We start from the raw sequence: 26860 nt of genomic DNA on the forward strand, positions 1-26860 counted from the left end.
TAGAGCTGCCCTCAGGAAATGATTAAACTCCCGCGTTACCCGTGCCGTCTGCGCAGGTCTGACACACACGTGCATGCACAAATACTCACACACGCGCACTCACACACACAGAAGAAATTTTAAATTAAAGAATTAAATTAAAGAAATTGAAAAATTGTAATTTCAATGTAGCACAGATTTGAAAAACAAAATTTGGTACTGCTGGTTTTGACGAAATTTAAAATAACTGGTGCTAACCTCTCTCTGCAGTTTTTGAGCATTAATTTCTTAGCAGTCATGGGGCAAATGAGCCACATCTAAGAAAATATTGTATACTTGCATGCATTTGTTTGGTCATATGTTTTGTCATATGTATTTGCCAAAGTGATTTAGATGCACAGACACACCATATTATCTATCCACATTTCCCTGTGTTGTTCCAGTGCAGTGTCTCCTCTCACCCACTTTGGCAACGCCTCTACCTCTGCCTCTCTTTAACAATGTCAGTGCCTCACCCCTCCCTCCTACCTCCCTCTCTTCCTTTCTTCTTTCCTTTCTTCCCTTCTCTCTCTCTCTCTCTCTGTTTCTCTCTCTCACTCTGTGTGTGTGTGTGTGTCTGGCTCTCAGTGGTTTGAAAAAGCTTCTCTGCAGATCAGAGCAAGCAGATCTACAAGGTCATTAGAGTATAGAACAGCTAAAGCACAGCACCGCTCAGATACATACTGAATTTCAGTGCACAAGGCTAACTCCCTGATGAAACAACTGTGTGTGTGTGTGTGTGTGTGTGTGTGTGTGTGTGCATTTGAGAGGGAGAGAAAGAAAGAGAGAGACCGAAAGAGAATGCATGCCTGCTTGTCTTTGACTGTGTCGATTAAAGCAACGAGAAATAACGTTTCTCTTTTTTTTTTCTGCGAATTCGTCCTGCTTTCATGTCCTTCTCCTCCCCCACCTTTTTCTTTCCTTCTTCTCTTCCCCATCCCTCAACTGATCTGTACTTTAGAAGTGATGTCATCTCCCTGCTGTCCTCAGCAGGCACAGGGCCGTCTGTGGAATGCAGATGACTACTGTGCGTGTGTGTGTGGTGTGTGTGTGTGTGAACGTGCACACACATAATGACAGGAACATGCCTTTACACCTTTTATCAAGAGAGAATATGGAGGGGCATTCCAGCCAAGGTGATAGGGAGACAGTGACTCTGGTGGACGCTTTGGATCCCAACCCTTGTAAATAGAGTCATTCAGTTCAGAGCGTGGAACTGACAGATAGACAGGCAGTCAGTCAGACAAATGGTTGGGGGAGTCCTACGAGACCTTCTATTACAGGGCGGCTGGCGAGTGGCAAAATCACAGTGAGTCAGTCAATGGTGTGTGATCGCTGTTTTCCCTGCAGTCTGCAAAGCTGTCACTGGACTAATGCACACTAGTGGAAGATGTAATCTATAGTAAATACAGTTGGCTCCACCGAGGAGCCCTCTGTGATTTCCGCAGATTAAGGTGTCAAACCAAATCACCGGTCATAGACAGCTGAAGAGGACAGATTATTCTCTGTTTGGCCCAACGCTGCTCTGATGACAAGTCGGAGAATCTACCCGTCACACGTGCGTTTGGAAAATCGACCACAGAGCAGCTTCCCTCGGGATATATCCACTGCTTCGGTATTTCCTGATGTGATCAAAAAAAAAAAAAAAAAAAATAAATAAATAAAAAAAAAAACTGAACAAAGCTGCAAAATTCTCAAAATTAAAAGAAGAGTCCGAGTCATTATTCGCATTCATCGTTTTAACGAATCAGCGTCAATACAGCTATCCAGCGATTAGGCTAATCGGCCTCTTTTTAGGGCTTCTGTTTATTCAGGGATCATCTTGCTGTCGGTGAACCATCTTCCCTTGGATTTTCCATCTCTAAGTTTGCTATAAATTATTCCTCTCTTGCTGTACATGCCCCTCTCTGTCTGTGCACGCTGGCGATTCTGTCTGAAGCCTCTCCCTCACTCTTTATGTTTCCATCTCGTTACAGACTGATTGCTGTCCTAACCTCGGTCTTTCTGCCCGTCTTTCTCTGGCTTTATCATCCTGCCCCGTCTCCCCGTCTGCATGTTTGTCCGTCTGTCTGTCTCGCCGTCTTTCCCTGCAGTCTGTCCTGTCTCGCTTTTGTTTGCCTTTTACCCTCCCTCCCTGCCCGTCTGCCTGTTTCTCTGTCTCATTGTCTGTCTAGGTCTTTTCATGTCCGTGTGAAGAAACAGTGAAAGAAAAAAAAAAAAACATAGTCTGTGTGTAGGTGTTTGTGTATGTGTGTGTGTGTGTGTGAGAGAGTGAGTCTGCCTTTTCATGTCTGATAAAGTCCTGGTGCTTGAAATGCCACATGCGGAGGTAGGAAATTTACACCGGGGAGCATTTTCAAAGTGGGCAGGCCACTTTTTCACCGGCCTCTGTCTGCCTCCCTTCTGCCTATTTCTCTCACATCTGTATCCCTTCCTCTGGACTGTGTCCTCCCTGCTGCCTCGCTCTCTGTCATCCATCGCCTTCCTCTGTCTCTCATGCCTGCCCATCTCTCTCTTTTCTCTGTCTGTCTCCCTGCCTCTCTCAATCGCTGTCTCTCATTCTTGCTGTTTTCCAATCTTTCTCTCTCTACCCACACACACACACACACACACACACACACACACACACACAAACATAGCCATACACACACCTCCATTGCTATTCCTGAGAGGAGCAGACTGGTCTGGCAGTGGGTTGGTTTATGTCCATGAACTCGCTGACACCATCGCTGCCGCTGCATTACACCACACTGGCACTACCACAGCCAGGTAGCCACACTGCAGAAGAGGCAGCGGTGGAGGCGGCTGCCTGGACCACACATGAATACACACGTGTACACAGGTCAGATCATGGATATACATACATGCAAAATACATGCCGTTACCTCAGACCAAAAACACAGGTACTCATAGGTATGTGCATCATCACACACTCCTGTTCATGTGGGCATCCTCTCTCTCTCTCTCTCTCTCTCTCTCTCTCTCTGTCGTTCTTCGTGCATGTCAGGGTGTTTAAGCACTTGCTCTGATATCACAGTGCAGACGACAGCTTGCACACGTGCCACTTGACTGCCCTCGCCGTCTCCCTCCCCTCTGTTTGTCTTACAGCTGAAGAAGGAGGAACTCGTTGCGAGTGTGTGTGTGTACATGCATGTGTATGTGTATGTGTGTGTGTGTGTGAGAGAGAGAGAGCGAAGGAGAGAGTGAGAGAGAGAGTTGATGCTGTGCATATGCATACATATTACTCATATGCCTGTGTCCTGAATATCAATGTACTGACTGACCTTCCATTCATCAGTGTAGTGGTGTATCCTCTGTAGATGATGCAGATCTGCTGTCTCATGGTTTGTGGTCAATACTAATGCTGGTGTGTGTGTGTGCGCGCGTGTGTGTGTGCGCGCACTTGGAAAGATATGGAATGGAATGAAGTCTAACATTACCCTGACGGTACATTTCTGTGGAAATACCACCTTGATGGATGACCAACACCCACTGTGAGGCTGTTGATTCAAATCTCAAGCCAGAGCACTTACATGGGTGGAACCAAGCATTTTGTCTGATAGGGTTCACATGTCAGCCTCATAAATACCCTTGTCCCCTTGAGCAAAGTAATTGAGCTCATTAATGTTCCAGAGATGTCCATCACTCACTGTTTCTTAAGCAGTTAATGTGTGAAAGAAAAGTTTTTACACGGTGACTCAGCCGTAGAAGTTGATTTATGAAACCAAAAACTAAACTCTCCTCTGTGGCTAAAGTGAGGCGAGAACCTGACGCGGCGCCCATCATCCGCCGCCATGTGGCCTTATAATGTTGTCTCACATCTGCTTTTGTATCGCTGTCAACAGAAGTTGTTCATCTTGTCAGCTTTGTTTCAGCACGAGGATCCAGAGACCTCAGTTTTGATTATTATGGTATTAGGATGTTCATGAAAAGTGACATGAGCGGTTGAGCTGAATGCCTATGCAGGGTGACACGAATATGAATAGACCCCGTCTATAGACCCCGTCTATTCATAGCGAGAATTTCTTTCTGTCAGGATGTCTTTGGCAAAAACAGAAAGGAAGGAATTTGTTAGACTCACTTTTAGGTCAGAGCTTCTCAAAGTCCAGACCACAGTCTGCATCTGGACCCAACAGGAAGTCAGTCCCAACCCAACCCAAACAGCACCTTGTAGGGGTGCACGGAGGCACCACCATTTGCATTTGTATTTGTTTTGGGGCAAAATAATTTGGAATCAGGAAAAAGTGGGCGTGGCTTTTTTTTATTATTATTGTTGGATTTTAACCTTTTAAGAAATATAAAATGACTGAAATTCCTGCTTATTAACTCTACTGGTTTAGGAAATTGAATCTAATGACTATGCATTCTGCAAATCAAAAGAAATCTGGTTGTGAAAATATTTCTCTTTCGGTGAGTTTCCCAGCATGCTTTTGGGCAACGGACATTTACTGAGCCCAGTTCATTGTTGTTTGCCTCATGTTCCCTTTTTAGTTATTTAGTTAGTCTGTGCATTGTTTATCACGTGGTCCTTGTGTTGTGTTATTAAGTTTAAGGATGGCTTTACATTATTTGTGTGCTGTGACTGTTGGCGTATCTCTATCTGCAACTAATGTTGTCAAACGATGTTAGGATTGTGCTTTATGCTGCTTCAAGGTAAAAGATTGGATATCAACGACAGTCAAAACAGTGTCATCCCTCAAACGTAAACCCAAATTGCAAAGACATCATACGATTACATTATATAAAGCCAAACAAACAAAAAAAAAAATGTTTGGAAGGGTAATTCATTCCTCAGAAAGTCATTATTTGTTGTTTGCCGAATATGGATTTGGATTTGGGTACATCCCTAGTGCCTCGTTTTATGAATTGCAACGTTTTCGACTTTGTCTGTTGTTGCTGCCGAATTCACACATTAATGCTACACCACAGGCGTGGATTTTATTGCATTTAACATAACGCATAGAGTGTAGTTGTTGTCAACTCGAGCAACGCTGTCTTCCCCTGGCTCACTGGCTTACTCCACTGTGCTACTCCAACTGTGTGTGTGTTTGTGTGTGTGTTTGTGTGTGTGTGTGTGTGTGTGTGTGTGTGTGGAGGGTCTGTGCCCAACCGTCGATGACACACAGAGGAGAGAAGAAAACTACGACCATAAATGACTGTAACGAGTAAACGGCACGCGAGTTTTGGTTAGGGTTAGAGCCAATCGGAGACAAGAGTAAGGTGGATCTAAAAATAAGATTCAGACCTCAAGCCGATGATTGCAGCCAAATTGTGCCGTTTCTCCCATTAGGCTTGAATTTATTTGGACTATTTTGTCTGTCTTGAACTTGGACTTTGTTACTGCTGATTGCTCCGGACCTCTGATCTTGAATGAAAATCAGATGCGAACCTTTGAGTAATCCGTTTGAGAGAATCAGTTTAGGAACTGAAGGTCAAATCATGAACTTTGGTTGAGGGAAGTGCAGTCTCTCAAGACTGACTCATACGGCTGCCACAATTTCTACATGCTTCCGCCTACCCATCTGTATTTCTGCATGCATCAAACTGATGTAGGAAGTGAAGGCAGATTCCTGGTCATTTCCCAATATCCACATCCACTTGAAGTCGGGTAATTAAGCCAAACCACTTCTCGAGGCTTACTTAACACTAGCTAGCAGCAGTTAGTCACCGATACGTCATCCATGTTGAACTGTGCTCCGTTTGACCGGTTTCGTTGGCGCTACGTGCATTTCATTCATGGTTTTGGACATCGCCAGTAATGCCTGAGTGTATAGCCAGCATTGCATCTTCCTGCCTCAGTTTTGTTTCAGAGCGAGAACACATTTTTATTAACATTTTGTCATCACAGCCAGGGTTGCCAGGTCTGTGAGACAAAAGGAGCCAAACAGCAACTCAAAACCAGCCCCAAACCCGCCCAACCTGGTATAAAAAGGGCCCAAAAATCAGCTCAATACCAGAACTCAAAATATGCCCATAAAAATCCATATATGTTGCTTTTCAAGTCCAACAGCATTGCTATAATTTCAAAATGCACTATAATATCTATAAAATAACACCATAAACATTAAAGGCAATTTCCCGAAACAGTTCTTTCACCTATTTAATTTACAGCACAGTGGTCCCTCGTTAATTGCGGGAGTTACGTTCTAAAAATAACCCACAACAGGCGAAATCTGCGAAGTAGTCAGCTTTATTTTTTACAATTATTATAGATGTTTTAAGGCTGTAAAACCCCTCACTACACACTTTATACACTTTTCTCAGACATGCATTAACATTTTCTCACTTTTCTCTCTTGTTTAAACACTCTCAAAGTTCAAACCTTCGTAGAAAAATAAGTCCAGTAAAAAAAAAAAAGCATGCAAAATTACACTAAAAAAATCCGCGAAACTGCGAGGCCGCGAAAGGTGAACCGCGTTATAGCGAGGGACAACTATATATCAGAACTTAAAATATAATATGAGATGCCTTACTTCAGCTGACAGGCACTGGGCACGACTGGTGCTGATGATGTGATTGGTCATGTGCTGAGTGGCCTCACACAGCATTGGCATATTATTTGTTTGTGGAGCAGGTGACATATGTGGATAGTTTATATGCTGATCTGGCCCGAAGTCAGTTTGACAGGATTTGGGTAAAAACATTGGTCATTCAAAATATGAATCTTTATTCATGTCTGCCCAAGCCCAACCCGCGGACAAAATTTGTTACCCGCGGCAACACTTAAAAAGTAGCCCAATTTGGCGGAAAAAACGCGGACTTGGCAACCCTGATCACAGCATCCGGTTTTGTGTCGCATTCAAATTTTAGCAGACTGCAGCGCAGACTCTCTGGAGCATTCAGAGATCTAGACTAAAGGTAGTGCAAGGGTCATGTTAAACAGATGATTAATAGAGATTCGCTTTGTGAACTGCTTCATGTTTGATTGTTCGATGAAGCATCAGCTAAAACATTGAATACCACACATCATCTGTAGCTATGGTAAGCCTACTGTCAAGTCTGGCTAACAGACGGTCATATAGACATTGCTGTTCAAAGTTTACCAGAGGACATTTGAAAACTTGGTGCCCTGCCTTTCATATGATTGCCTGCGAACTGCTATGACATCAGGCTGGACCTGACACCATTAACAAAATTGTCCTTGCCTTGCACAAGATTTCTGTAGTTGCTGTGGCACTGATGACCTTGCAGCACATTACCGTGGTGCTGCAGCATAAGGTGTTGTGTGAACAAGGAATGGGGATGGGGGGTGGGGAGTTGGGGAGGGATTGGGGGGCAGCGATGGAGGGGGGGGCTGAGATAGAGGGAGAATAAAATGGGGACAGCTACTATTAAAAGACGAGCCACATTCACAAACTTGTTTATGACACATGATACTCCGAGTGCAACTTACCAGAACGAGAGGAGATTTCTAAGAAGAGTAGAAGATTTGTGAAGAGGGGGGAAAATTGGGGAAGAGAGCGAAGCATGCAAGAGAGGAGGAATAGAAAGAGAAAAGTAAAACAGGTGGGGATCAGAGGAAGACGGATGAAGAGAGATGAGAAGTGTCAAGATGGAATCACACTGGAGTGCCAGTGGAGCTTTGAAACGGAACAACAGTCTCTCACACTCCCTCTCTTGTCCTCTTTTCTCCTTCCTCGTCTGATTCCATCTCTCTACAATATCTTTTTTCATACCTCACCATATTCATCCAGTAACCCCCCCATCCTCTCCACCTGATCGTGTAGTCTCTGTCTCTCACAATTTTTTACTAATTGCTCCTGTTCGCCTCCCATCACACTTCCCCCGGCCTTTTTCCTTCCTCTGTCACCACGTCTGGTCTCCTTTACTTGACCTGTCTCTCATCCTTTCTCTCCCCTCTTTCTTTCTGATGCTCCCTATCAGCATAAAGGGCAGCTCAGGTCGTATATAGATGATATCCTGGCCAGCTGGTGATGCAGTGTAATACGAAGCCTCCAGCATGTGCTCTTTGCTGCTGCAGTCAGCGCCCTTTAACCTCTCGCATTACTGATTTTCCCCTCCCTCCTTCTCTCTCTCTCTCGCTCTCTCTCTCGCTTTTCAAATCGTGCATGATCCAAACCACTGACTTCTGACCTATTCTATCACCTTGCGTTCATTTCCTACATTTCCCAACATGCTGAGGGAAGAGCAGAGCCTCTGATTCTGAGCCCTGCGCTGGAATTTGGAATAGTTGAGGAATGTCTCAAAAGTCAACTTGCAGCCTAAACAAACAGGACCCGATGATGGTTGGAGAGCGAATACAAGAGCATACTTGGATTAGCACATCGCAGTTTGTAGTTTGTCTCTCCTGTTCAAATATTAGGCAATGCTGTTGTTTGTCTAGAAAATCGTTCCCTTTCACTTTCTGAAAAGTTGACCAGCATTTTCTCTTTTGCTGTTGTGTTTGAGTTCCAAAAGTCAGCCGTGTAGGGAACCAGGTATGGAGAAACATGCTTTTTTTCCCCCCTCCTCACTCTCTTTCACCTTCCCTCATTTTCCAAGCTGTGGAAGTCATTCAAGGTGAATAAATGGCTCCCGACTCTGGCTCCTGTTCGCTCCATTTTCTCTTCATTCTCTGACTCTCTTTCTCTTTTTCTGTATTGCTCTCAGATGTAGAGCTGTGTGTGGCTTCTGTTAACTGTGGGAGAGGCCTTGCCATGCAAGAAAATACATTTCCATACAACTTGCAAAGAACCGAGCACATTAATATCAACATGTGCGTCTACAGTATATCAAACAAAAAGTGTTGCAAGCGCTGGAGTCGCTGCACAATCTCATCTATAATCATTTATATTTCATAGATACCATTAATGATGAATGCCATCCAGTTTTTACTGTAAGCTCCACAATTCGTCGAGAAGCACATACAAATATTATCATAAAATTATAACGATTCAGAACACACTAAGAATGTGTGTAAGCAGGTCGTAATAGCCAGTAATTGAGCGGCAGTGGTGCCACGGTCGGCTAAAAGTCTGTGTGTTTTTACTGGAGAGTTTTCATAGGTATAAAATTATCCAGAGTTTGGCCAAAGGACTCGCACCGTTTTAGCAGGCAGATTAACACAGGATCAGATGGCTTTCTTTAAACGAGGAGATACATGAACCCCGGTGACACTCTGAGCATTGCACTCTGTACCGCCTGTGTTTCAGCAACTTAGAGAAGCTGGTCATGAGTGAGAAAACCTTGGCCAAGGTTTTATTGAGTTTAGCCTTAGAAGTCATCATATACTTTAAATAAAGCGAATGTGTTTATGTGTGTGTATGCGTATGTGTGTGTGTGAGTGTGTGTTTTGAGGGGGTGAGGGTTGGCGGGGGTAATATCCCTGGCCTTCTCCACCTCCCTCTCCTCTCCTACCAACAGTCATTACCTTGGCTAGCTGATCTGATGGTTTAATAATATCTCCTGCCTCTGGCTACGGGAAATGGCCACATGCATTATTCACACATGCTAAGATGCTTATTGATGACTCCTTTATTTATATATTTCCTCAACGCCACAGTCATTTCTCACATTTTTACCTCAGCGTTTCAGTCCCCTGTTTGTTGTTCGCCTCGTCTAATGAGTCTCACTCGTTCTCCGCCGTGATAAATGTGTTAAACCGGTCAGATAGGAACTTAGCTCAGGCTTTTGGCATGAGGGAGCCCTTTGCGTGTCGGTGTGATGCTGGGGCCGCTAATACATGTAGGTGGAGCCCCCATCTAATTGAATCCGCCTTATCTGATGTCAAAGCTCAAGGCTATCCATGTTGTCACGGCTGTTTCCATGCACATACTGCAGGACGACCCACTGAGAATATCACTCCACCGAGAAAACCAATATGATTTTTTTCCTTTTAATATAATCACCTCGTGTGCATTCTCAAGCTGCCTCCTTTTCATTCATGCACAATTATTTCATTCTTTCATTTGTAGCATGTTGGAGTTTCCACTGCTACTGGGTATTTAGTGGGTATTCTCTCTGCCACCCCAGCCCCTTTTTTGGGCCGTTTTTATAGGCAAAGGCATGAGTGGTGGTGAACTACTTTTTCAGCCCAACGCTGGTATTTTGAGCTCTGTGTGTGTTCTGGTCTCGGAGTCCAGACATTTTTGCAAAGGGAGGTCATTTTGGTCAGTTCCTACTCATTCTTCAAGTCGTTAGTTTAGACCTAGGACTTGGATTTAAGGTTAGGGTTAGATTTTGTTGACTAATTTAGGATTTGGATTCGATATGTAGGGTTGAGAGTTAAAGTTCTGGTTAAGGGAAAAGGAATAAATGTAGTCAGTGGCAGATCCTCCTAAGGATAGAAGCAGAAGTGTGTGTGTGTGTGTGTGTGTGTGTGTGTGTGTGTGTTTGTGTGTGTGTGTGTGTGTGTGTGTGTGTGTGTGTGTGCGTGCGTGTGTGTGTGTTTAACCCGGCCTTTGTCTTGTCTTGAAATACAAAAAGCAATGATTGCTAAAGACTCATTTCTTTGCCCTTTTGAGTCAAGGGAAATAACAAAGTAGAACTGCCAGGCCCTCTTTCAAAAAAAAAAGTACAATAGAGAGAGAAAGGAAAGGTCAAAAAGTGAGGAGGAGTGGGCAGCACAGAGGAAGACTAATTTTGCCGCTCCGTATTTAATGCAGTGGTAATGGTGGCCCTCTCTGTTTTCGCTTTCCAATACCACGATCTGCCTGCCAGATACAGCGACTGCCCTGGTCAGGCCCCTTGCTCTTGTGTGCACGTACACACTGACACACACACACACACACACACACACACACACACACACACACACACACACAGCCGAAAATACCAGTTTGGGGCCAAAAAAGTAGTTCACCACAGATGTGACTGGCCCAAATAGGAGAAGGGAATGTGACACATAAACAATCAATGTTTGAACAACATGAGTATTTTTATCATCTTCTTTCCTTCCTTTCCTTCTCCTTTCCCCCTTTTCTCCTTTCCTCCATTGGGTTTCCAACCACCTGTCTTCAGGTTTCTCCTCTGTCTGTGACATGCATAGATGTCTTTCATAGTGCTAACACATCAGGCTTAAAGTAAAATTCCACCCTGCCACTCTTACACTATCATATGTCTATAGTTTTGTCATCAAGTGCTATAAATTGTATTTGGTGTACCTACTTCTCCTCAAACTGCATCATCAGCTTCTGCTTAAAGCTGAAATACAGAACTTTTCCAGAAACTACAAAAAAAAAAAAAAAAAAAAACAGGGTTTCCGATTACAATAGAACAACTCTGGCGCAGCATCCGGTCTCGCTTGTAGGATGTCAGCCAGAGCAACCAGCTGGCAACAATGGAGTCCTCCAACTAAGTAAGTTGATTTGAAAAAGCCTTTTTTAATTAATAATATTTTACTGAAGAAAATGAACAGCTAAAGTTGGTTATGTTATGTACGCTATGTGCCAGCTACATTACATCCCTTGATGGTCACACATTGGTGAACATTACTGCGTTGTAGAAACACTGCAGGTGTCGCATGGCAACCTTGTCTCCTAAAAATTCTGTTTTCATACAACTAAACATACTTTGTCACAGATTACATTTGTTTGTGCTGTATGAAAAATACGTCTATAATCAGTTAGTGCATTAGGAGAAAGGTGGATGGGTCAGTTTACGTGACTTTGACTCAGGAGTCTCAAGTTTGATCCCAGTGTACAAGGCAAGTGTATTTAGAGGGATTGGAAGCTGTTTTAGCTGCAAAGGGGGACCAACTCCATATTAATGCCTATGGATTTAAAACGGGATGTCGTAAAAGCTCCTGTAGGTGTAATGTGTATGTGGCCCAATACTTTCGTCCATATAGTGTTTGTTGATCAGAAACATTTTTATGATATGCTCAAAACAAATGTAATCCACAACAAAATTATGTCTCCCTGTCAACATAATTCAGGATGCAGTGTAGCTGTATGGGAACAAACTTTTTTATGAGACTATGTTGTACACTGCAATCTTTGACCACTGAAATCTGTGACCACATGTTATCACATTCATTTGCACATCCACAGGAGCAGATGAATGGGACAGGATGACACATCACCTGAAAACACAGAGGTCACCATTTCTGATGGCTGTCATCAGAATATGCGACCCCACTGAACCTGCATAATAACTAAGTCACACAGCGAACAAAGTGTTTTCTGGGATGTGTCATCCCATCACATTCACTTGAAAAAAGCTATTCATGTAAGTCTGCAATAGCGCTCTCTGCGGTCACAGATTTTGATGGTCACTGCTTTCGATGTCACTCACAAGATAGCTAACTATATTTAGCTAGAAAATACATGAACATGTATAGCTCATGTATCATAGTTTATCATCCTTCCATCCTTTGGTGTAACTAAAGTGAAGCTACTACCAAAAACCAACTACAGGCAGTTTCTCCTGCTAACCGTAGTCAACACAGGATGGTGAAAAAAGGATTTGTAAAACAAAACTGGCTACATTGTGGGTAAAAACCCCTTAATTTGTAACATGGATTGTGAAAGTTCTAGCATTCTGCCTTCTGTATAAGAGCATGCACCACAGATAAACTGTTTACTTGTTTGCAACTCGCAGATCCATATTTACTCATTGTAATTTGATTTGCACCGCTATTGACGCCAAAAATTCTATTTCAAGGCTTTATTTTCTTGCACTGAAGTCCATGTCTTGGAGCTGTGGTCAATGCCAGGGTTGACATTTAAGTTGCCACTGTCCCGCAGTCAGAGCTCAGCTGTTGACGACCTTCTCCTGACCCCTCCAGGCCCCGGGTGAGTGGGGGGGTTTAAGGTAGAGGAGGGGGACACACTTTGGGGGTTAGTCATATTCCATTGATTCAGCTCACCTTACTGTTGTTTCTACCTCACAACATTATGACATGATGGCTCTTAAATTTTTTCAGAATCTAACAACCTACGCATGTTGTTTATTTTTGCCCTTTTTGGCTGCCTTGTTGTTGTTGGAGCTCAGTGGGGTTCTGGTTTCTGCAGCTGGACATCAACCAGGTGTTGACTTCGATGTGTTGGAGCATAGCGCCGCAAGACCAGGATCCATTCACGTTGGAGACCGAGGACAGCCTTGGTGGTGTGGACCACAGATTTGGACCACAGCCGACAGCAGCTTGTCCATCACGGACCTCCTCGGCTTAGAGGAGGGGATAGCAAATAATGTTTCCCCTGCCTCTCTTTATTTTTAGTTTTGTCACTTCATAATTTTTAAAGTTAGCTTTTATAAAACATTAAAAAAAAAAAAAAAGTTTTTTTTTTTTTTTTTAATAATTTTGTACAATTACTTTTTAGCATAGTTTTACTGATAGTGAAAGTAATATGAAACATTTCAATAAAATATTTTACACCATTGCACATCACACATTTCCAGTGTTGTTGTTATTTAGATCAAGCAACAGAAGCTGCTTCCTCGTGCTTCTTATTTCAGGCCCAGCCCTTTGGAAGATAAAAGAGAAAAATTACAATTTATTGTAAACTCAACTTTTTGGTCATAGACCTTCGTTAGGTATTTACAATAAATCCTGAGCAGGTGAGGACAGTTTGTGAGTAAAGCATTCGTTTCACATATTTTTTCATCTGTCACTGAGACTTCTTTCTCAGGTGTGCAAGGGACTTTAATTACAATCTTATATTTACAATAATATGGAAAATATTGAAAATAATAAAATAATACCTCTTTTTTCCCCCTTTAGATTCACTCAACTTTGTTACAGTGTATTTTTCTTTTTTTTTTCTTTCCATATCTGATACAAATAATCTTGACAATTTGCCAATATAGAGTACAAATAAATATAAATAGATATACTGTTTCTGCATGTAGACATCCTGAAAACTCATCCATCAGATCCACGGTTTGCCAAAAACAATAATAAATACAGCCAGTCCCTGCACTCATATTTGTTTTTCACACACACTCCAGCTGTACGGCTGTCACCAGAGGGATCTTTAATACATAGTTTAGAATTGAATGAATGAATAAGACTTTATTAATCCTCCAGAGGGGAAATTCAAGTGTCACAGCGGCAAAAGAACAGATACATACAAGACACACCAGATACAGACAGGACAGGAGTTTTTGTCAAACTTAATGTTACCAAAGTCTACGTATTGATCTAAACTAATTATCATTACAAAGTAACTTGAGCAGCTCTACAGCCTCCAACTAGATCTATTAGGTAAAATAAGTTTAGCACACACTGTGAGTCACTGTTGCATCAGGCGACTTTACAAAGTGCAGACCAAACTCTACATGTTTGGAACTGCTCGACTAACCTCCTGCTGTACTCCAACAGCAGAGTGACCTCACTCTGAGTTGCTAGAGCCCAACTACAAAACAAGTGCGAATTTTCAAACGATGAATTTGCAGCCAAATCAAATGCATGCATCCACATGTGTTGCATGTTGACACACACACACACACACACACACCTACAACCTCACAAACACTTACCCTCCATCGCAAATTTCAGCCTCATAGGTGGAAAGCTGTGGGTGCTATGATGCAGGCACAGCTTTATGGACCAGTGAATTCTTTCTATACTGTATATTTGGCCAAAGAAAGTAAAAACAGAAAAAAAAAAATACTCTCTACTGGGTCCAATGATGCCTTCCACAAGGCTGTTTTAGATGGTTTATGAAATTTATAAAAGGGGCAACTGAGGGGGCGGGGCTAACACACTAATATATCTGACCCATGAACATCACAAAGTGCAGAAACAGAATCAAAAAGAACTATCAATACACAGAATCATAACAAGTGGCAATAACAGAATACATAACAGGCAAGGAAATGGAGGGTCATGGCTTACAGTTATTTTTAAAATGTTTAGGGGTAGATTTTACCTTTAAATTGAAGTTGCACTCCTCTGACAGCATAATTTAGAGCCAGAAATTCAGAACCGGACAATCAGGGTTAAGTGCTTTTGAAGTTACCCAGAAACGCTATCTGCATAAATACGTTGCACTGCAAAGACCAAATCAAAGCTTTATGATTTATGCATTCATCAGCAACCTGTATCTGTATCTGTTACGAGTGTGGGGGACCCAGTAATGATGTAACTGCATGTGGGATGTACAGGGCACTTACCACAAGTGTAGCAGCTGTGGACGTTTTGGGGTGCGGTCTGTATTTTCAATGTCCACTATATGAGCACAGGAGTCAGAAATCATTCGCTGGGTGGATTTAGCGGCATGATAGAAAGTGTGTAACGAGAGGTTGAAAAGCAGAGAACTATGTCACGTTCTCTCTTTCTCTTGCCTGACTCGCTCCCCTTCCTTCTCTGATAGAGTGACCTCATCTAGTCCTTATCTCGCTCTTCTAGCCTGGCCACATGCCCAGAATGTGCTGCAACCATCTAACCAGCTGAATGGTTGTTTCCCAGGTCACTCTCTTTTTTGGAGAGGGATTTGGAGTAACTGCAAGTGTTACATGCACGAACACATGCACGTACACACGCGCGCGCGCACACACACACACACACACACACACACACACACACTGTAACTGTTGGTTTTGCTTGCTTAGGCATAACCAACTTATGCCTAACCCTAACCATAACGGTGGACAGTGTCAGACGGGTCCAAAAATAATTTAGAAAGCTGGAGACTGATGCTATTAACATAGCCCAGCAGAATTTGGCCAGACTGCTTGGACCCTAAAACTGAAACACTCCAAGCTCACAAAATAGACAGCTTATTCACTAGGCATGAACACCATAGGGACAAATTCAAAAACTGGCCACTAACCTTTATTTAATCAGGCAAGTCCCATCGAGATCAAGATCTCATTTTCAAGAGGGACCTGAGTGCATAAGTGCATCAATAAAACACACGTACCCAGGAGCCAAACTAACCCAAGCAGTCAACATTATCAGGAGGAGGACACCCACAGCGGCAGGAGTGGGCAAAGTTATACTGTCATTTGGGGTCAGTGATAAAAATACTGTGACTCAGCAAAACACATTAAAACAAGTACAAATACTTTGCAAAGGCACGCTAGATACATTCGTGAAGGCCAAAAACACTCCTCCCGCTGCTAAATTACTCTACAAAATTAATGGAAAAGAAAAATAACTATTCTTAGAACGTCTAAATAATGAAGTAAAAAAAAAACAAATACTACAATAAAAAGGAGTTGGGCAGGGGAACATTAGCTGGGATTTGTTCACCCCAGCTGACCTCCATGGATTAGAGTGTCTGGTGTGTAAATGGCCATAACACTCCGTGATTTCGTGGTGACACTACAGATGAAACGGTCCCTGCTTAAAACCTATACAAAATAGCGACAATGCAAAATGAAGGTAACAAAAAAAAGCCAAGCCAAAACTAGCTTGTGTTGACTACCAGATAAAAATTTAGAACTGCCACTGTTTGATTTTCTCACCAAAACCACCGATTTGTGTCTTGTCTAAGCTGCCATTTGATTCTTAACCGAGGCCCTGACCAGTCCAAACCCTAACCTTGACCGTCTCACACACAGTTTGCTTAGCTGCGTGCAGACAAAGGCGAAGGGGGTGACTCCATAAGTCTGACAGCTCCTGCCCACCAGCTCTGGGCACATAGTTTGGTTTGAACTCAGAACCGGTGTCGAGGTGTGTTGTTCCTTCAGGGATGTGGCAAATAAGTCACAGACATGAATCAGTGCCTTTTCTCTTGATGACTCACCTCACAAGACTGTCCTACCAAAACATGATAGTTGTGAGATATTGAGTGTATTATTTCCTAATACCTGACCTTGACCTAACACTACCTCCTACCTTAACCATTAAGCCAAATTTAGCCTTTTTCCTCAGTTAGGGCAACTCAGAATTTCCTCACAACTCAAGTTTTCCTCTCAAGAACAATGATTGCTCAATAGTTGGTCCACACAACATATAGCAAAACATTTCCAGACACAAACACAACCCCCACTCCTATTCTCAGTTTCCCTCTCGTCTTCACTGTCTCCCTTTTAAACAAATCATCTATGCCTGACTGCGTGAGCTTTACTGTTAGCGATATGGTGTTTGATTTGATTTTCCAGTTGAGACCGCCTGGCACTCTCTGGGAGGGCTAGCTGTGGTGAGCGGGTGTGCAAGAGAACGAAATGGGAAGCATGTATGAATGAAGCTGCTGCGTACGAATGCGTATGAATGTCTGTATTAACCTCACCGTTGTCTGAGCATGTGTCTGTATCTGTGTGTGTGTGTGTGTGTGTGTGTGTGTGTGTGTTAAGCTCTGCCCCACTGACACTCTTCCCTGCTTCTCCACAGAGAGAAGTGCCTTCTTTCGCTGACCCCTGTGGCTGTTTGGCTCCACTGAAGCAGCCTCTGCCTCCGTGCCTGTCCATGTCTGCTGGAGGTGCCAGCCACACCGGGAGCCCAAGGACTGCCAGGACTGCCAAGCCCGTCCACTGAGCCCGTCTCCGCACTGCTGACAGCTCCCTCCCTCCCTTTCTCCCTCCACCTCCTGCCCTGTCTGTCTGCCAGCCAAACCTCTCTCCATCCATGCCACCCAGTCCTCCCCCCTGGAAGTCAACCACTCCCCCCTCCTCTCTTGACACAGCCTGATACCGAAGACAGACAGCTTTTATCGCCTTCTGTGGGCGGGAGGAGATTGTCCCTTTGCTGTCCTCTCCTCCTCCTGCTCCTCCTCTTCCTCCTCCTCCTCCTCCTCCTCCTTCCTCCTTTCCTCCAGCCCCACATCCCTTCATCATGGACCAACCCGATCGATAATGTGTTTTGCCATTCGTCTCATCTGACAGTTCAGCTGAGGAGAGAGAAGACAGAGGGAGTGTGTGCCTGTGTGTATGAGAGAGTGAGTGAGAGAGAGAGAGAGAGAGAGAGAGAGAGATTACAAAGCAAAACTCTGTGACGTTCACTAGCCCTTGGGTGACAGGCTGTGAAGGATTCTTATTAGAGCCACAAACAGACTCTTAGGATGGGCCGCAGGTGGTAGGCAAGTCCCAGGCCTCACAGGCTTCACCTCAGAAACAGACCTTGGAGACAAAAAACCTCTCAAGGCAGGCTTTCTCCCATGTCATTTTCTTCTCCATTCTCATTTTTCCCAGTGCCATTAGAAACACTCCGATACACACACATTTGTATTGGCTGGATACCTTTTCCTCTTAATCGACCGCTCCCGCCTCGTTCAAAATGGCGGTGAATGTGACACCAATCCGGGACACAAAGTGGCTGACGCTGGAGGTTTGCCGGGAATTCCAGAGAGGAACTTGTTCGCGGCCGGACAGCGAGTGCAAGTTCGCCCACCCTGCCAAGAGCTGTCAAGTGGAAAATGGAAGAGTCATTGCTTGTTTTGACTCACTCAAGGTGAGTGAGCAGCAAAGCTGATGATTTTTTTTTTTTTTCCATCACCGCCCTTTGTTCTTGCTTCGCGGTTCATGCTGTTGACCGTCACTGCTTAACGCTGTGGCATTTATTTCGATTTTAGCGGCCACTGAGGAATGCCAGGACCTGTTGAACTTTGAGAGAAGGAGGTAGCTGATGATTCACGCCTTGGTGCAGAAGAGATCAGGAAAGGGAAAGACTGTGGGTTACTAGGGGAGATTAGGGCTTCCTTTTGGACAGTGGCCCAGAAGAGGCCAGTAGCAAGTTGTAAAGCTCTGGATCTAAATGTAAGGAAACAGCAGCGATTTCGCGAGAGAAGGAGAGGCACTGCTTCATGAGAGTAGCCACAGGGTTAAGCCTTGGCAAGGGGATAGATACGTATCCATATAAATAATTGTGTGTGTGTGTCTGCACGTGTGTCTCTCTGCGTGCACACAGGCCTTGGTAAGAAGAGAGGAGGCTTTAATTGCATTTACAGCTGTGAATAAGAGTCAGAGTTTCCTCCACTGGTACATAACTTTAGAGGAGGACTATTGGTTGGCACATCGTAACAGTTTGTGTGTGAGTGTCACATCACTGGGAAATATAGGAGTAGTGTAGCACAATGTGCATTTCATACTTCTGTGTGCACGTGCGCGCGTGCGTGTCTGTGTACGTGCGTGCGTGTGTGTGCGTGCGTGTGTGTGTGTGTGTTATTTTGAGGTCATGCAGCACAGTGGGGTGTTCTCAGAAGGCTCTGTAATTTACTGTCTATTTCTGCCCTGGCACTGAGACAATACACTCCCACTATGCAGCTTCTCTCTCCTGGAGACGGGGGAAAGTAAAATCAAATGGGAGAGAAGAGAGAGAGAGAGGGAGAGAGAGAGAGAAATAGAATGGCTGAGTAGGTTGGGAAGTAGCACAGAAAGTAAAAATAAATCAGGGGTTTCATTACAAAATGTTATGTATCCATTTTGGGGAAAAAAAATAGTTTCAGATGTTCATTGTTTGGTGTTGCAAAAGCACAGCTGATTGCAGTGTCAATATATTGTCGTGTCAATATTGTGTAGTGTGTAGTTTAATTTTGGTGATAATTAAAATAATGATTTGCAGTGGGTCAGCAGTATTTTTGTCAGAGGAGACGTTACCTTTTTGGGAAGTGGTGGGTGTATCATTGTGGAATGAGAGTTCAAATAAAGTTCAGTCAAAAAAAAAGGATAAGGTAAATCTCATGGTCAATGTGTCACACGCCACGCTCACTATCCCATCAATTGTAAACATTATATCATCAGTTTGCATGAACAGTAAACGGTTACAAACACCCACACCCAGTGGCATCTGGTCACACTGTTATTTTCCCAACAACAGTGAAATAGTGTGTGAAGGTTCAGCTGTGGTAGCATGTGTCAGAGCTGAGAGCCAAGAGAGGCCTCGAGGAAACAAAAAAAAAAAAAAAAAAAAAAAAAAGCAACACACACACACACACACACACACACACACACACACAAATCTATCTATCAATCTATCTATAGCCTTCTGTGCTGCAACACCTCAAAATAGCACATGCACATACATATGCACACACACATACACACTCATATTTCCCACCAACATGTGACGATGTACATGTGCCCTACTGACACACACAAACACAGATAACCATTTCAGACCACTGAGCCAAGCAAATGCAGAGCCGTGGGGTTTTTGGATTGCTTTCTGATCATCCCAGATATGCTGCTTAGGAGAAATATTTGCTATATTCGGGCGTTTTGGCTCAGGTGGGCGCCGCGTTGTAAGGCAGGTAATGAGAGTCATGTTAGAGCTTGGTCTTCCATGTTGTGCACATGTCCTATAATTTGTCTCCAATCTGATTGGCAAGGCAGGGTGTTATTCAGTGTAACTGGAGCCCAGAGTTGGAAGTCAGTCAAGCCAATCCAAGCCAAAGCTGCACTTGGTTTATAACTGGGAGTCTTCTTGTCAAGCTGGGCACTAAGTTATTACAGTTATGGGCTGCTTGGTTGGAGCTCGGATGGGTTGGGCTGGTTTGGTAGGCACAGGTAAGACAGGAATGGATAAGAGGACCTGCTGAGGCATTGCATGGATCATGGAAATAGACAGGCAGACTGAGCCAGAGAGGGCAAGAGCAAGCGCAGCAGAGAATGTGTGAGGAGGCATAGCGCTATAGCTCAGCCCCCCTCCCCGCTCTCGATGCCAGGGCATTCCACAGTCTACCTCCCTTCCCTGCTTCCATGACAGAATGATAGATACGCTTTATCTGCAGATGAATTCATAACACATAGCAAGGGATGGAGAACAGGGCAAGGGGATAGGGAAGGACAGACACGAGGATATGGAGACAGAAAGGCGAGTAGAGGGATGGAAGGAGGTACACGTGGCTTGGCACTCCAGGACAATTTGTCATACCACCCACCCTTCATTCTTTTTAAACGCAGGCTGAAGAAGGAAGGGCCCAAAGCGGGAGAAATGAAAAGGCATATCGGTGGCTTTTTCTCCATTTCTTTGTGTTCAAACAGGCCTTCATTCTGAAAACTAATAAATGCACTTTGTTGTGTATCTTTGTATCTTTCACCCACATATTCTTTGCTTGTAGGCTTGCCTGTCTGTCAATCTGTCTCGCTCTTTCTCTCTCTCTCCCTCTTTCCTCTCATGCACCTCATCTGGGCTCTCTGTGCTATCTGGAGAAAGGTGTTTGCTACAGCAGTGGATGTAGTGGAAAGTTCCATTTTAGGGGTGGAGTAACAGAGGATGGAATGATAGGGGTGAACAGGAAATGAGTCAGTGAGGCAGAGGCTCCATAGGATTGGCTGATGCTGCCGAGAGACTGACCCTCGCAGCTTGAGATCATACCAGCGCTAAAGACAGGCAAGCTCACAGAGGAGGGAGGGAATAAATAAGATGCACAGCTCAGCTTTTAAATTAATTGACACAGTGTTCATTTACTCAGTGCGGTTTCCCGGTCTACAGCTTTGAATTTGCATTATTGTGCACAAAGAGTCAGTAATCTTTCGGTTCACAGTAATTGCATGGGTTGAGTTCTTCTGAAAGTACATAATGACGGCATGAAACTCTGTTTCAGTTTGATATTTTTCCCACTCAGTTGTGTTGTGTTTTTTAACACTGGTAATAACATGCACTGTAACAACTGGCATATTGTAATTAGAAAAAAAAAAAAAAAAAAGCTTGTCCTTTTGGCTCCTGTTACAGGAGTTCAGCAGCTTGTTGCCATTAGCAGCTGGATACTGAGCCGGTTTCATCTGAAGTGAATGAGAAGTAAATCTGGGGGTATTTAGGTTGACGAAACACAATAAACTTGCCAATATGCTGTGATGGGAAACAGGTGAGAATGAGCCAAACAGCCAGAGGGGCTCTACAGCAGTACAGACAGCAGAGAAGGAGATGGCCTGGATACTGACACACACACACACACACACACACATACACACCCTTCCGTATACTACAAGATGACGCACAGTGTAATTACTCTTGATACAGGCCGAGGTTGCAATAACGGGACTTTCTCCTTTTGACCTCCAAATTGTGAATTAACAGTGAGGTGCATTGTGGATCTGTTGGAAACTTAGGGAACATACACTGTTAAAAAGCCAAGAATGCCTTTATCTTAAACACTAAAGACAATTTCACCAACAAAGTGCAGCACAACAGCTTTCCCCAATCTGTCCACTTAGCAAAGGTTAACAGTATAATTAGAAAACGTCATCAAGATGGCACCGCCGTTGGCAGCCTCGGTGAAGCTCTTCATTGGTGCTCCTCCGCCCAGCCTGCACACCTCCAGAGCCCGGAGACAGGCGAGCAGAACCGTAAGGCCGTGGCTACACCTGTCTTTTCAATGCGACCTCTGTCGATCGGATGCGCTCGATCAGATCTCGCTGTGTCTGCATGTGTATGTCCAGACTTGAGTGCAACCTGATCGGATATATGCAGATATATTCCACTACATTGTCCTGATTGTGCCCAAATGCTGCCCACACCTGACTGAGATCCAAACTCAATGCAAGCCAAGCCACCTCAGCATGTGGTCAGGATGATCGGATGCAAACGGGAGCAAGATACACTCTAGGAGCATACGGGCATAAGGGTTTATACGTTCTCGCATGTTCAGATGACAAAAGTCGAATTGAAAATAGTCTAAGTGTACGTGTGCACTTAGACTATTTGAACTCCAAATCTCTGGCAATCTGCCTCAAAACTACCAGACCCAGAAACAGTTTTTTTTTTTCCCCCACAATCCATGTCTCTCATGAACACTTCACCGCACGGAGCAATAATGGACACTTGTTCTGTAAATAGCCCCCTCCCCCTTATGTACTTAACACTTACATACCTCAGATGTAGAACATAATGTAGACTTGTTTAAAAAGCCCAGCACTCGGAGACAGACTGTCCTCTCTCACTTACTTATCTACCTTGTTAAATCGGATGCGCAATATAAATATACAATTTTAAATACATATGCAACTGCCGTATATCAGTCATAAATTATTCAGCCTTAACAGCAATCTGTGTAGTTGTGGCATACCGGGTTATGCACACCCAGTATTCTATTTGTTATTCTGATGTAGTTATTGTTTTTCTTTTTGTCACCTTTCCTCTCTGTTTTTAAGTGATACGCGTAAGTGCAAATTGCTTTATATGCATAAGCATGCCTGGCCGATAAATTTGATTCTGATTCTGATTCTGATTCTGAAAAGTTCTTGTAGTGGCTGGGAAACATCCTGAAGGAAAGGTGCTGTGGATATTTGTCTTGTCTTGTCAACCTACTGATTTCTTTCTCCTAGTTGAACATGTGAATTATCGAGGGAAATCAAAACCACAGTGACTGAGAGACACACAGATTATGAAATATTTAAGGTATTTTACACTTACACATCCCCAGAATCCCACAAATATCCCGAGTGGTAAATTACCATGTACGCTTTCTGAAGGTTTCTTTTCAGCAGGAATGTTTAAAAGGAATTGATAATGGGATTGAAGTTTTTTTTTTTTTTTTTTTTTTTCATATGTTTTAAGCATAAATAGAGGTTGTTATCCTGTCTAATAAATCTATTGAGGATAAAACAATGAACCTACCAAACTTTTTTTTTTTTTTTTTTTCTTGAGGACCAATCTTTTTAATTTATTACTTATTTCAGTTAAAATAATGACACATGAAAACCTTCAGAGTTGCCATGGATACATTTTGTATTGATTACATTCTGCTGTTGAGAGGAATGCCGTGTGACATTGAAAAACTATTTCGTTTGGATCCCTCTCTTCCCCTCCCTTCTTTATGTCTCTCCTATAATAAAGCTGAGAGTTATAAGAAAGAGAGAATTAAAAATAATGAGATGTCACCCGGCCTCCGTTTGACTGTTTATTCGGGCTCGCTACATGAAGGGAAAGGAAAGCCAGTTAGTTCATAATATTCAATTTCCATATCCCCCACCTCATTTTCACAAGCCTGCTCTCCCAAATTTTTGAAGAATGAGCATGATCTCTTAAAATGCAGATACGAGCTCTGTGCGTGAGAAGTGAGAAGAACAGGTTTTGCCACCAGAGGAAGCTTTCGAGGAGGAGACGCAGCCAGAGCCAGGCAGGAGTGTGACTCTGAACAACACAGTGAGGGCATGATGGTCAGACTGGTGGGTGGGTGGATGCATCTGCGTGACCTGACTTCAAGTTCAAGCTTATATGAAGATGTTTTTTTTTCTTTTTTCTTTTTTTTTTCATCTTACTATTGCAAAATGCTTACTTCAACAACACTGAAGTTATGGCATTGTCACATAATCCAATTCACTGCGGAGGAACATAATGCTCATATAATCCATCTGTCCAACATGTATTCTGCATCACAAGGTTTGGTGAAATTGCACTGTCTTGAAGTCTGGCTACACCTGAGGACATTATTTTGCAAACCACCTCGGGTTGGATCGTTGTTAAAAACGCTTCAGCCTCTCATCAGTTTTAAATAATCCACGAAAAGACATTTTTGTGCACCTGAGTGAGACCCTCGCTTTATTCGTCGTTGTTTCATCACATCTCAGTATTTATCATGAGGTATTCCTAATGGGGTTCGGTTAGTTAACAGTTGGCAGGCAACTAGACACAAAATGTTCTGTTCTCTTAAAGAGGACATGCCGTCAAACTCCATTTAAAACCTTAATGTTTAAAAATTTGAAGATGCCTTGTTAATTACCAAATGATACATACATTGTTAAGTTGCAGCTAATGCTAAATTCATTAACCAGCTAGGCAGAAGGGACACAGGAGCCTAAAGGCTAATTTATGCTGCCTTTAGGTAAAAATAAATATCTCTGTTTCAAACATTGTAACCTTCTCTGCCCGCAGACTTTCATGTGCCCTTTGTGTTGGCATGAATGTTAAGCAGAAAATCCACTAGAGGGCTGCTCAGAGGCAAAGGTCCGCGCAAGGAAGAGCAGAGCTGTAGATTTGCAGTTAAGTTAGCAACGTTAAAGACCGACCAGAGGCCAGACGACAGACAAAGCAGTCAAATTCAACATGAAACAGACGTTGCCCAAAGTCTGGCAGCTTTTTCCTACCTGAGATGTTTAGTTGACAATTGCACCAAATATCAATATATCTTAATAAAACTTTGTATTTATCTTCTCAAATAGGTGTAATTGAACGTTATTAAACTTGTGACCGCAACTGTTGAAAATGAAATTACAAAAATGGCTGGAAGCTGTGTGAGTGACCGTTTGGCCAGAACTGTTCTGCTAATATTATCAATTTTTATGTCTCAGTCATGGACTGGTCTCACTATTGGTTATACTGGGGGAAATCCTTGGGGGATGCGTCCCCCCCAGTCCTGGGAAAAGGTATGGTGGCCCCCCAACCAAAAAATTATTTGAAACAACACTATATATTTCTAAATGATGCAGTATATTTTGGAAGCACTTGTGCTGATTAAAGACGGAAAATAATGCGTTTTTTAAGTTTAGAAAGATTGATGCACTCCCCTTTTCATGCTACATAATGGTTTGGTCCACTGCACTTCCTGTGTGTGTGTGTGTGTGTGTGTGTGTGTGTGTGTGTGTGTGTGCGTGCGCGTGTGTGGGTGTTTGTGATTGAACCTGAAAAGAATAAAACACATTTACCGACGGCATTTTGTCGCTTCATTATCTCGCAGGTGGAACATGCTTTCCCTCCTGCTGCTGTTTATTTTGTTTTGAGAGACACTAAATAAATAAATATTTCGAAGAATATTTTGATGCACTTGAGTAATTCCATTCAGTGTCTCTTGTGCTTTTAGAGCTCATTCTGAGCTTTAGATTCTTGTAAAGCTACTGTTTAGACCAGTGACACAGATTTACTGAATACATAAATGTAAAAGGCAAATTTATTCCACATTTATTGCAATTACAAAACAACACCCACATATGGTGTACCATTGCCACTGAGTGTACTGGCCATTTAGATAGATAGATAGATAGATAGATAGATAGATAGACTGAACACTGAGAAAGAAGACTGCTGTCCCTATAATTCCTTAAACATTTGAACATGTCAGTATGACCCTTATCAATTATCTCGTATATAGTGGTAATGACGATTTCCTCTATATGCATTCGAAAGAAACTGACTGAAAGCTGAAAAAAAAAAAAAAAGATTAGCAATCAGGAGTGTTTGCACAGCTTTTGATCACGAAACTATAAAAGTATGACATCATCAATAGCTATGGTCAAATAAAGCAAAGTCTAACCCTAATCCCAAGAGCCAGACACCGACAGGCCGATCTCAGGTTTCATGGGCGAGCATGATAGCCGATGGTGAAAATGTGGCAGATAGAGGGCGCTGTGGGCATCACTTTTGGTGTCTACCTAGAATTGGTGAGGGGATTTTTTTTTCTGTTTCTTGTTCCCCCAACAAGGATTTGGAATATCCGCCCCTGACTGCCCACACGATTTCCACTTGTATGCTCCGTTTCATCTGTATCCATAAACTTTCAGAAACGGCGCACGAATACGGACCAAGTGAACACAGAGGACGGCCAGAAGGTTCCCTCAGTATCCGTCTCCGTATTTAACGTTGAGCATAAATGAGCCTTAATGCGAGTGTTTTGGGTAGAGCCAGGGAAACAGGCAGGTAAGCATGAGTCTGTTTGACACGCAGCCATTGTTTTGCTTTGATTTGATTGGCTCACAGTCAGGGAAAGTGTATGGTGGCCAGCAGGGACAAAATTTGCCAAAAAAAAAAAAAAAAAAAAAAAAAATCCAAAGACTGTATACCACTGAGGCTGCTGCATTTGGCACCGGGTGGGTGGGAATTTCTGTCCCTTTCTGCCTGCATTGGCTCAAAAGTACACTGGGTGGTGGCTGGTCAACTGGAAAACAGGAGTGTGGCATTCTCAGTTACTGACTTGTGATTAATACTGGACAGATGCTGTTTGAGGCTTCTTGGCCATGTGGTGAAACACTCAGTCACTTGGTCCTGAAAGGTGCTGGCTAATTCCAGCGGGTTGGCCAAGAGGTTTGATCCAACGAACCGTGCCCTTGATTGAAGGGCTGGCCTGTAAAGGTGTTTCTGAAT

The 26860-nt window shown here is 43.3% G+C and overlaps 1 protein-coding gene across 7 annotated transcripts in view; it reads left to right on the forward strand.

The window, feature by feature from the left end:
- LOC115370121 (muscleblind-like protein 1) overlaps window positions 1–26860 on the forward strand; it is an 80037-nt gene that overhangs the window by 6936 nt on the left and 46241 nt on the right. For all 7 annotated transcript variants that reach the window (XM_030066978.1, XM_030066977.1, XM_030066979.1 and 4 more), the window contains exon 2: window positions 17240–18295. In XM_030066978.1, the coding sequence (XP_029922838.1) occupies window positions 18122–18295 (174 nt within the window). In that variant the 5' untranslated portion in view covers window positions 17240–18121. The remainder of the gene's footprint in view (window positions 1–17239; window positions 18296–26860) is intronic.

The sequence above is a fragment of the Myripristis murdjan genome, chromosome 13, assembly GCF_902150065.1.
Source record: "Myripristis murdjan chromosome 13, fMyrMur1.1, whole genome shotgun sequence".
In the NCBI taxonomy this organism is placed as follows: Eukaryota; Metazoa; Chordata; class Actinopteri; order Holocentriformes; family Holocentridae; genus Myripristis; species Myripristis murdjan.